Raw genomic sequence first — 12,377 nt, 5'->3', positions numbered from 1 at the left:
AATCACTAGAAAATGAGCTCCCTGCTTGTTCTGTAGGAGCAGGCTTGTAGACATGGAGGAGAAACATATTAGCAAGTTTTAACCACAAAGACGCTTTAACACAACAGTTTGATGGAGCTTGTTTGGGTCCCGGAAATAATTGTCGAATCATCCAAAAAGAGTAAGAAATAATTTTTAACCATTAAGTAAGGTAAAGTGGTTCCACTCTAAATTGCTGTATTTACAGGGTAACCGAAATTTCATGAGGCCAATGTTTGTCCATTTTGTCTGTCTGTTTTTGTGAAATGAATGTCTGTTTCATGTTATGTAAAAATTAGGGTATATGTGGCAGGATACATTTAATTAAAATTGTTTTCTGAAATGAAACTAATTGGAATTTTGAGTTTTTAGGTCTGGAGAAGCAGTCCTGGCCATGGACCGCCTACTTGAAAGGTAAAAACATTTTAAGCTGTCTGACGCTCTGTGTTATTTATAAGGTATCCCAATAATAATTAGAGGCTACAAGAGCAGGTCTGATCCAACAGTACCATAATAATATTAGGTCAGTTCTTTATAACACGAAAGGAAATAACAGAAAGGGACAATCTCTCCCCTCAAAACATGATTTTAACAGATGGTTTGACTTTTTCCAGTCAGAGTGGTCAAATTAGACTCAAATTTAACACAAGATTAAATAAACCTTAACAGAATTACTGGACTGGACTGAAATGGAGAAAACTTGAGTTAACTGACACAAACTTTAGTTACTTGAAATAAATACAAAGTGTAATTTATAGCTGACTGAAACTGTACGGTTTGTTTATAAAACTGGGTAAGACAAACTAAGAGTACAGGTCCTTCTCAAAATATTAGCATATTGTGATGAAGTTCATTATTTTCCATAATGTCATGATGAAAATTTAACATTCATATATTTTAGATTCATTGCACAGTAACTGAAATATTTCAGGTCTTTTATTGTCTTAATACGGATGATTTTGGCATACAGCTCATGAAAACCCAAATTCCTATCTCACAAAATTAGCATATCAATAAAAGGGTCTCTAAACGAGCTATGAACCTAATCATCTGAATCAACGAGTTAACTCTAAACACCTGCAAAAGATTCCTGAGGCCTTTAAAACTCCCAGCCTGGTTCATCACTCAAACCCCAATCATGGGTAGACTGCCGACCTGACTGCTGGCCATAAGCCACTATTGACACCCTCAAGCAGAAGGTAAGACCAGAAAGAAATTTCTGAACGAATAGGCTGTTCCCAGAGTGCTGTATCAAGCACCTCAGTAGGAAGTCTGTGGGAAGGAAAAAGTGTGGCAGAAAACGCTGCACAACCAGTAGAGGTGACCGACCCTGGGGAAGATTGTTGAGAAGGGCCAATTCCAACCTTGGGGGACCTGCGGAAGCAGTGGACTGAGTCTGGAGTAGAAACATTCAGAGCCACCGTGCACAGGCGTGTGGCAGGAAATGGGGCTACAGGTGCCGCATTCCCCAGGTCAAGCCACTTTTGAACCAGAAACAGCGGCAGAAGCGCCTGACCTGGCTAGCAGAGAAGCAGCACTGGACTGTTGCTCAGTGGTCCAAAGTACTTTTTTCGAGTGAAAGCAAATTCTGCTGTCATTCGGAAGATCAAGGGTGCCAGAGTCTGGAGGAAGACTGGGGAGAAGGAAATGCCAAAAATGCCAGAAGTCCAGTGTCAAGTACCCACAGTCATGATGGTCTGGGGTGCCGTGTCGCTTCTGGTAGTTGGTCCCTGTGTTTTATCAGGGCAGGTTCAATGGCAGCTAGCTTCAGGAGATTTTGGAGCACTTCATGCTTCCATCTGCTGAAAAGCTTTATGGAGATGAAGATTTCATTTTTCAGCACGACCTGGCACCTGCTCACAGTGCCAAAACCACTCAAGACTCAAGACCCAACACTCTGGATGAGCTAAAGGCCGCTATCGAAGCATCCTGGGCCTCCATAAGACCTCAGCAGTGCCACAGGCTGATTGCCTCCATGCCACGCCGCATTGAAGCAGTAATTTCTGCCAAAGGATTCCCCGACCAAGTATTGAGTGCATAACTGTACTGAGTATTTGAAGGTGACATTTTTTTGTATTAAAACACTTTTCTTTTATTGGTGGGATGAATATGCTAATTTTGTGAGATAGGAACTTTTGGGTTTCATGAGCTGTATGCCAAAATCATCCGTATTAAGACAATAAAAGACCTGAAATATTTCAGTTACTGTGCAATGAATCTAAAATATATGAATGTTAAATTTTCATCATGACATTATGGAAAATAATGAACTTTATCACAATATGCTAATATTTTGAGAAGGACCTGTATAAGACACAACATGCCCTTCATTTTTGTGTTCATCAATTTCATTAGGCCTTCTAAATGGATGAGAAGTGAGTTTTTTTCCACCGGACACAGTTACAGTTAAATGTAATTGAACCAGATTTTAAAAATGGTATATAGGGTTCAGATTTAATACTTACATTCACAATTTCATGAACACAATACTCTGACCCTTTTTAATGCCTACACTACACATAAAAAGAGACCAATCGAGGTATGGAAAGACATTAAAATAAGCACTAGAACTAATGAAATTAGCACTTTGCATTATTAGAATAATAGCAACTAATAAAAACTAGTGACTCCATTCTTAAATATAATAAGAACTTACTGTATTAAAATATATATATATATATATATATATATATATATATATGTAGATAGATCTAAATAAGGCTAGATTAGAATAGAACATTCAGAGCCGTTATAATCTTGCTGATGTATACCACAAAAATTGTTATGCAACCAGATGATTACAGGGAAGATCCAATGTCCTTCGACCTGATTTTGATTTTATTTAACCCTATCATGGCACATATTATGTATGGAAAGAAATAAAAGGTATAAGTGGCAGCACTGACAACTGATTATTTCAAGGGTAACTCCTTGAGATATACCATCTCATTTTTGACAGGGTCCTTGCAGAACAGAAGATAAAACAACATTAATATGAATCAAACAAATGTGAAAAAATCACAAAAAATACCCACAACATTCTCAAGGACACAAAACACACTCTCACAACCACATAGTCACACACACTCTCACAACCACATAGTCACATAGAGTCTCACAACCACCAGCATAGCAACTGCATGGCATGTACACTTAACATCAGGACACAAAATAAGACAACACATACAGATGCAGAGTTCCTGTGAATATCTCTGTGAGGATTAAGTCCAGAATAAATGAACATTTATTCTTACAGAAAGCAGGAGCAAGATGTTTTACAATAAAGTAAATATGAATAGCAGTAATACAGCTAAGTGAATGAGGCAAAGTATTCCAAGCTGATGAAGCTTTAAACTGAAATGCAAACTGTCAAAATGTTTCCTTATTCTTGGTGTAAAACACAAAAAGACAATTTATCAGTATTTCTCAGGCCATATAGTGAATTAAATTGGATTAAGTATTCCTAAATACGGAGTATTTCAAAGTTTGAGGGGATGAAGATTAGTTTCTGTGGCATGGTCATAAATAACATCAGCGTGTTCTAGGATCGGCAGCACCAGTTGTGGAAAACTCTTTTGCGAGCTGGATAGGAAAAAAAAACATTCTCAGAACGATAATGTGACAATTTTAAGGCAACAGGCTTTCAAACAATATTAAATTTAGGATTTTAGCTCGACCATTTAGACTCGTCGATGATTCGTCGAAAACTTTACAATAAATAATTGCAGTGATTAAACTTGGAAAAACTTTCAGTCATTTAAGACTTACAGTAGGAAAAAGGCTGTTAACTTCATATAACTTGAAAAGAATAAATCTACCATTGTCTTCTGACAAAATTAAAATTTAAGTCCTATATTAAAACTTGGTTTTCACCAAAAGTGGTAGTTGCATTAAATTATACAGTTGATTTAATTGATGGAATTAAAAACAATAAAATCCCTGCTGGATTATAGATACCGATTTATGTCAAGTCAAATTTATTTATATAGCGCTTTTCAGCAGCAAGCCACTCGGGGCGCTGTACATAAGGAGAAGCATTGCAGTGGTACGGAAAATCAAATAACTGGTAAGAATAGAAGGATGGATAAGAAAATGAAAGGAAAGTTGGACTGAAAACTTAACTATAACTTAACTTATAATGTTTAGATGTCACAATCATTATTTATACATAAATAGGTTTATTGTGGTAGGCAGAAGTACAAATTAATTTTTCAACTTTCACTACTTGCTGCAAAAGGGTGACAAGAGGCCAAGTATCCATAGTTGTCAGACCACCAGGTGCTACAAAGGTAGGCTACACTTTCCTTTTTCTGAACAAAATGATTCTGTTTATAACTAATCTATTTATTTTTATCTTCTTTTACTCCTTAAGCTGGTACACAGCAAGACTGCAATGTCGTTTATTTTTGTCTTCTTTGTATATAATAATAATAATGGAAATAACAATGTAAAAACATGATTATGTGTTGTGAAATGAAGATGGCGAAAGAAAGAAAAATGCTGATTTCACTACCCAAGTTTGTGATTTCTTGTTTGTGTTAATTTGTTGTATTGGGATGACTTTATGATCAAATTGTTTATTTTCAGACATTGCCGGTCACAATACTCATGATTTCTCTGGAAAGGTTGATGAAGAGTCGTCCCACTATATTGCCTGATGATGTGAGTGATAACCCTAAACATTTATTTTTCTCCTAGGAGAAGAAGGACTGAAAAGGTGGCTGGGACCAGCTTTACAAATGGGTCCATTGACACATTATTACCTAGAACATGAGATCTCTGGGGTTCAGGAACAATAGGAATCCAAAATTTGTGTTTGAGGGTTGAAAACGTGTGGTTGAGAAGAGTGTGACAGGAATGAATGAAGGCCCAAGGTATGAATGATGAATGATGTGGGCCACATGAGTGAAAGGTACATGAATCGAATAGTATGTTTTAGTTTCTGTGAGCTCATTTTTTGTTTTGGGTTTTGATTCATAGTTGTGTTCGGACAACTAATGAATGTTTTAGAGGGCACCAAATTTAGTTTTTTCTGTAATGTCGGTGTTCCCTATATGTGTTCAGATGCTCGCAAGTTGAAACAATTTTCTGGGTTTTAGTTTCAGAGGATGAAAACTTACATTTCTTATGAATTTTCTTGAGGTGAAATTGGATCTAAATTCTCTTTGGGATGGGACCAGAACCAAGTAGAACCCGTCATTCTGCCATAGGGTTCTGGTTGAATAATTTGATGGTAAAAGATTTGGCCGCCCAAACTTCCTTAAGAGGGGAGGCTGAAGCCGGCATGTGTTGTGTCTTAAGTGTTTGTCTAAATTTCTGTTTCAATGTTTGTCTCAAATGTTTGTCTGACTAACCTTTAGACTTTAGAGAAAACAAAAGCAATAATAATAATAATCATAGGATGGAAAAATGGAAATGGATATATTGGGGGGAAAAAATGACTGGTTATAGTGATCAAATGTTTAACAGGAATAAATAACTAAATAATGGTATGATTAAGGTTGTACAGAATATGCAAATTACTTTTATCTAGTATTGGAGGTAGAGGTTACGGGGAAGGACCCTAAAGGTCTAATTTAGGTAGATATAATCAAATTATCAACGCGCTTGAAAAGTAGGTTGTCGAACACACTGGACACCTTCATGGTAAATGATGCAAATACTTTATTCTAGGGATGATTTCAAAACTTTTTATGGAAAATAACGGTTTGAACATATCTAACTTTGGCTACTAGTTAACGGACAATAAATTAGCAACTAACTGGGTTACAATATAAATATGATTTTTTGGTTAAAGGTGAGAAGATGACTCTATTATATAAGATTCTCATGAAAACAGGTATTGGAGCATTTCCTGTTCCCAACAAGCCCTAAAGGAAATTGTTATTGATTGTATGGGTTTTGACAACAGAGTGAAAGGATTTAGAGATGTGCTTGTATGTGTTGACACTTTCTCTAGGTGGGTCAAAGCCACCCCCACCAAAACGGAATCAGCCCGAGAAGTCATTAATTGGCTAATTAATTATCTGATTCCACGTCACGGTGTTCCCCTCTGCATCTGCTCAGACAATGGAACACACTTCAGCTCAGACTCCTTGAAAAAAGTGGAGGAGTGCTTTGGGATCAAATACAGGTTTGGGACAGCTTACCATCCAGCCTCTCAAGGACTCGTTGAGAGAGCTAATTGCACAAAGAACCTTTGGCTAAAGTTTGTGCTGATAGAAAGATGAAATGGCTGGATGCGCTGCCCTTGGTGATGTTTTACATAAGATCATCACCCACTGAGCGCATGGGATTGACTCCCCATGAGCTGCTGACAGGAAGAATGATGCCCTGTCCTTTTACCTCCTCTCTTCAGTCAGGGTGTGCACCCTGTCTGAATATGCAGAGAGAGGAATTAACACACACTATGTTCAGCAATTGCAATCTGCTGTGAAGTTTTTGTCTCATAACACACAGGAGGCCCTGACAAAAGAGCCAACCGGGGAGACGCCGGAGCACGAAGGATGGGGAGTGGATATACAGAAGGGTGTTCCAAAGATCTTGGGAAGACCCAAGGTGGATTGGACCCTTTCAAGTGGTGAGCTCCACCACATACAGTGTGAAGGTCCGGTTGGATGACAGCTGGACTAAGGTAAGCAAATTTTGGCACAAATCACATTGCAGGAAAGGAGAGCAATTATCCGAAAGAGACCTCAGAGAAATCAGAAAGCACCTGAGGAAGAACATACGAATAGGTTCGATTGGATATCTTTTGACTTAATATTTCATTTCCAGCAAACACATGATAAATGTGCTTGTGGAATTAAATTCATTTATTCCAGTAACCATAATGTCATAAGGTAAGATTAACTCATCTTTTTGCTTTCAACTAACAAAATACAATTATGTGGAACTTGTTTCATACATTTCTGAGTGGGCTGGGTTACTTCAACAGCGGGAACGTGATAAAGATTAAACAATAAAAATTATATTTGTTGGGTTAAAGCTTGAAAGAGTATGTCCCAGTAAATTTGAAATAAGGTCACAAAATCAAAAATCACAGAGGGGAGAAGGATTTCTAAAGTAAAACTGTGTGAATAATCAACAAACAAATGTTTATTTTGGTGAATGTGGGAAATTGTGGAATAATTTCATGAAGGGTTAAAGGAGTGTTCAACTATTTAATCAATTCAAATAACTTCATGGAAGGAATTATAACTGCCTATTGCTTCTGAGTTATTTATTTATGGATGATGTTGTTTACAACTTAGATTGTAAATTAACTTGATACAAGGCCTTGAACTTTTACTTGCTGTGGAACAGAACTGATTTATGAGTAATAATTGCTTTAATAATTATTAATAATTGCTATTGACTGGACAGGAAAGCTGTGCCCTCGTTACCCGCTCCATCCAGGATGCCCTGACACCGATTGGCCCACTTCGTCAGTGGGAACCTTTCAGAAAATGTGTTTTTGAATTTGATATGTCTGCTAGAATACAAACTGCTTCCTGTTAGAAACGATTCTAATCTTTTAAATGACACCAAGGCAAAACAGGAGAGACAGCTGAAGGCTGTCTAACCAGGATGTTGAAATTATTTCTTGTCAAAATAGAACTGCTTTGGATATGATCCTTACAAAAGAAGGTTGTGTGGTGTTTTTGGAGAGGCTTGTTGTTATTTTATTCCCAACAATTACAGCACCTGATGGATCTCTAACGAAGGCCCTAAAAGGATTGCAATCACTATCCATTAAATTAAAATCAGGAATCGATGAACAATTCACAAACATGTTTGAGACATGGTTTGGAAAATGGGGAAACTTACTGGTGAGTATATTCACTTCATTGACTGTTGTGGTGATCACAGGTTGTGTATGCTGTTGTGCGACGTGTATTCGAGCTCTCATCCTCAGGTGTATTGATTGTGCGATTGGTCCCAGTGATACCAGAGGTTTGAGATTACCAGAATATCAAATGGATGTGGTGCCAGAGCACACACTGATGTTGTCCGCTGAATATTTAAGCACAAGTGATGATGTGGATCTCATGGAACCAAACCAAAGTGCTGGAGAAATTATGATACTGTGCTAGGAGGAGGAGGACCAGACAACTGCAATAGATAATTGAACAGGGTTTACGATTCAGGTCTACTATATACTGATAGACATTGTGCTGCTCATTTTCGCTGTGCTCCTAGCTTTTTATTATTTTTGTTGTTTTAAATTTTTCAACAGGGGATTATTATCTATTTGCGATGTTTTAATCATTTAAATTTCAGACACACATCAGCATAGGTCTGTTCTATGGGAAACAGAGGGGGTGCACACACTGAGGGCTGCAGGCAGTAACCGGAGAGATGGCACTCTGTTTAGGAGCCGGAGTTACATAACGGACAGAAGGAACTGCCTGCCATATTCTAGCTTAGGTCCATATGCACTAGACACATTGATTGATGTAAGGTGGGTTTTTCCCACCTCAACAGGGGGATTGTTATGGATATATGATTCTGTGGCCTTTTCTAATTATCTCTTTGCTGCCTTAATTAAATATATCTGCCCTTGTTGCTTATCTGCCGCACCGCTCACTGCTACAGCTTACACAACATAACTGTTGATTTCACATAAGATGCAACACATAGTCAAAGATAAACTGATACAAGAGGATGACACCCTTTAGGCTCTCATCCTTAGGGGCATAACTACAACCATGGACTCAGGGGGTCCGAGAGTGACAACCGCCTGTCAGATGCCAATAGTTAAGGGGTCAGGACCCTCAAATCAAGGATGTAAGAAAGAGGGGGCCGTGATCAGGCTCACTGGATTGACAGAGGATAAACCATAAGTGAAAAAGGGGGCTGCCGTCTGACCCGATATCCTTTACAGTGATTTCTGTGACTTAATGAATAATGTTGATATTAAAGGAATCAGAATATTTGATTTATTGGTATGAATGCCGTACAGATAATCAGATAAGTTAATGGCAGATCGTTTAAATGAAATTAGTTAAGCACATGTCATGAATGAAAGTATTAATAGGACCTCGCAGGTTATTTTTAGTTATGTGTTCACCTCTCCATAGGTTGATTTTTAGGACAAGGGTTAAGTAATAAATGGAGACTGCTTTAAAGTGAAAAGGTTTCTAATTGTGCTAAACAGGTACATTGTTTTTGATAATGATGAAATATTTTTGACTGAGATCCATATGATTAAGCCACTATGTGGCCTGCTTTAATGATAATAATAATAGTAGTTGATAATTACCTACAATTGGGCGTAATCTGCCCGGTATGAACATATGATTTTATATTCCATTTTAAGTATAACCTTTTCAGGTACTGAAACTGCCAAAAGGACGCTTGGGGATGGATGTCGCTCAGGGGGGCAGAGAAGATGGATGAAGACAATCAACACTTAGGGTCTACATTAACTGATTCACATGATGTTAGACAGAATTTTCTGCTGTGCTTCAGGCTGTTGTCTTTTCTCTCTCTTTTCTCTAAATCATACACATACAGGTTTAATGGGGTTAGAGTTATCTCCACTAGGTGTATCAACTGTTGCTTAGACACAACCAGGGGTCTACCAGAGAGATGCATGGGGGGGGGGGGGGGGGGGGGGGGGGGGGGGGGGGGTGGGGGGGGGGGGGGGGGGGGGGGGGGGGGGGGGGGGGGGGGGGGGGGGGGGGGGGGGGGGGGGGGGGGGGGGGGGGGGGGGGGGGACCACGTGACAGCTGGAAGGATATTCCCTGGTCATATATAGGTTTGACACACACATACAGGGTTGAATGATTGTTTTGGGGGGTGGGTACCCAGTTCCAGGTGGTCCACTACCCTGTGCCTAGGGGGTTAACTGATGTAAATTAGTGAGGTGCCTTTAAATGACACCTCATCTGGGGGGTTGTTAAGAATAACCTTTATTAATATGACTCATAGCTGGTTTTCGCATTTATTCTATAGTGAAATAAAGCATAAGTTCTGTTTCCCTTTTGCTACAATAGGGTAAGAATGCTTATCGACACACATTATAAGGATAAATGGCCCGAGGTTTGTCATAAATGACCTGAGGCTGGGGCACTGGGTTTGATAGTGGAGCAGCTGGTATAACTGGGTTGATTAGAAAGCCACAGCACACTTAGATTAAGTATGGACACCCGCTACTACACAATCTAACAGACACCACAATGGTGACACATAGTCTACTGATAACCTCTGAGGGTGGGAACATCCATTGCATTGGAGTGCCAGATATAAAAACTATATGTGACGTTCTATCGAGGCTCTTCGTCATCCTCTAACAGACCGCGACGGTCAGAGACGGGAGCCTCAGCGCTGATCTCTGTAATCATTCCTCTCTCTTAATTTAGATTAAAGGAGCTAAAAGTTAGAAACTGGTTGAGAGTCGTTCCTTGAAGAGTCTTTAAATAGAGTGAGTGACTGTTTCCGGGGTCCAAGTACCGGAGGAGCTCCGAGGCGTCTGACCGCCAACAGGGTGCTGTAGCTCGGACCAAATCAACATTTTTTAATTTTGTTTAGTTATGTTTTTATTTTCTATTTATTTATTTATTATATTTGATGTATATATTTATTTTATCGTCTCATGCAGATTACTTTCATTGCCATTATTAACACAGCAATGTTAATAATGGCACAGCGCTACACTGACGGCTGGAGGCTGGGCTTCAGTCGCCATAGCTCCAGCTGTCAGTGGGTCCGTGAACATACAACAGGTACCGTGTTGAGAGGAGCGACACCGAGTGGAGCGGAGCTTCGCGAGCCAGTGGAAAAAGGGCATAAGTGACCCATCTGAGACAGTATACTCACCAGATCTACTTCTTTTTTCAGCTCGTCCATATCCTTCTTCTGTTTCTTGTGTTTTTTATTTCCATCTTTCGACGTTGCAGCTGGCTTGTAATCATCTTTCCCTTTCTGGATTGGAGAAAAGTGAAATAAAAACAAGTCCCTATATAAAACTGAGCACACTCGGGAAGACAATTTTGGGGCTTCAGTTTGATTTTCACAAAGAAGCGCAGAAAGTATTTCTCTCTTTGGTGTCCAAACAAGCTGTGAAGCTTCTGTTAATCATTTACTTGCTACAAAAATAGCAGATTACACAATTAACTCGCAATCTAAAACTGGAAGCCTTTACTAATTACTTTTATAATGCATGCTCAAACCAAACAAGATCAAAACATGAGTTGAAGTTGAAATACTCACTCCCAGCCCCATGATAACAGAGCAGCTCTGAGAGCAGTCAATCAAGATATTTTTTTTCCAAACTTCTATACTCTGCCTTTCTGTTTTCCACACTGCTTGTCTCAGTCTTGCTGCCTTTTTCACTTCCAGAGCAGAGAAGATTGTTTGCTTGGCATCAGCATACCTTTATATCTGCAGCTGGAAGCCTACCTGCCCTGTAGGGGGGATGGTTTTTTTTAGGGGATGGGAGGCGAAACTCGACAGGTGAGTTGCAGGAAGCCCTGGTAGATGCAGATGAGTGAGGGTGGATTTAGTCAAAAATATGGGAGAAAAGGGGAGGGGTAAATCTTTCTCAAATTCCCAGTTCTGTTCTCACCATTTCTCTCATGTTTTATTTCATAATTAGCCTCCGCTCTTTCACCAATTAAATAAATTTTTTTATGAAATGGCCTCAGAGTTTCCCCTGCAGCATTTACGGTTAGAGCTGCAGAAAAAAACAGCGTAGCGCCCGCTGGGCCCGCTTACACTGCAAACAGTAAGGATAGTGGAGCTAGTGGAGTTGTGTGAATGTGAGGCACATGGATATAATACAATTTAATTAAGTTTAAAGAACTGCTGCTAACTGCTAATCAGACTGGAGACATTCTAAGAATATTTGTGAATATAAAAGGAAAATGTAAAAATGTTCAGATGAAGCTCAAAGTATAGGTACATTGTCATCACAGGTGTACCAGATGACACTGGTGTACCTGGAGTCCCAGGAAAAAGCCAGAAGGTCTCTTCCTGTTCGCTGAAACCCACGAGGCGGAAGACTTACCCTTACGCTGGATTGTTTGGGGTAAACTTCCATTCAGCTACGCATGAGAGGAGGACAAGAATGAGGAGGGGGAGTAGGGAGCTGTGATTTTAAAATGAGGAAGGAGATGGAGTGAATGGAATGAATGTTGTGAAATGACAGATGATGAGGAGGAATGGTTGCAACAGAAGTGTGAAGGTAAATGGAATAATTGGGAGACGATGTTGGCTGATTTTCCCTGCAGAAGAAGCACCTCCACAGCATGATGCCACCACAATGTTCAGGTTTGGGGGGATGGTGTGTTCAGGGTTACGTGCAATGTTAGGTTTCTGCCGCACCCAGCATTATGCAAAAAGTTTAATTTTGGTCTCATCTCACAAGAGCACCT

At 39.5% G+C, this 12,377-nt stretch overlaps 1 protein-coding gene across 1 annotated transcript in view; it reads right to left on the bottom strand.

Annotated features, from left to right (window-relative positions):
- Positions 1-11,408, bottom strand: part of LOC124861351 (sodium/potassium-transporting ATPase subunit alpha-1-like) — a 30,224-nt gene extending 18,816 nt beyond the window's left edge. Inside the window, exons 1-2 of the mRNA XM_047354995.1 lie at positions 11,215-11,408; positions 10,822-10,926 (exon numbers count right to left, since the gene is read on the bottom strand). Of these exons, the coding sequence (XP_047210951.1) occupies positions 10,822-10,926; positions 11,215-11,226 (117 nt within the window). The 5' untranslated portion in view covers positions 11,227-11,408. The remainder of the gene's footprint in view (positions 1-10,821; positions 10,927-11,214) is intronic.
- Between the last annotated feature and the right edge of the window lie 969 nt (positions 11,409-12,377).

The sequence above is a fragment of the Girardinichthys multiradiatus genome, chromosome 24, assembly GCF_021462225.1.
Source record: "Girardinichthys multiradiatus isolate DD_20200921_A chromosome 24, DD_fGirMul_XY1, whole genome shotgun sequence".
In the NCBI taxonomy this organism is placed as follows: domain Eukaryota; kingdom Metazoa; phylum Chordata; class Actinopteri; order Cyprinodontiformes; family Goodeidae; genus Girardinichthys; species Girardinichthys multiradiatus.
This window is presented reverse-complemented; position numbering and strand designations above follow the sequence as displayed.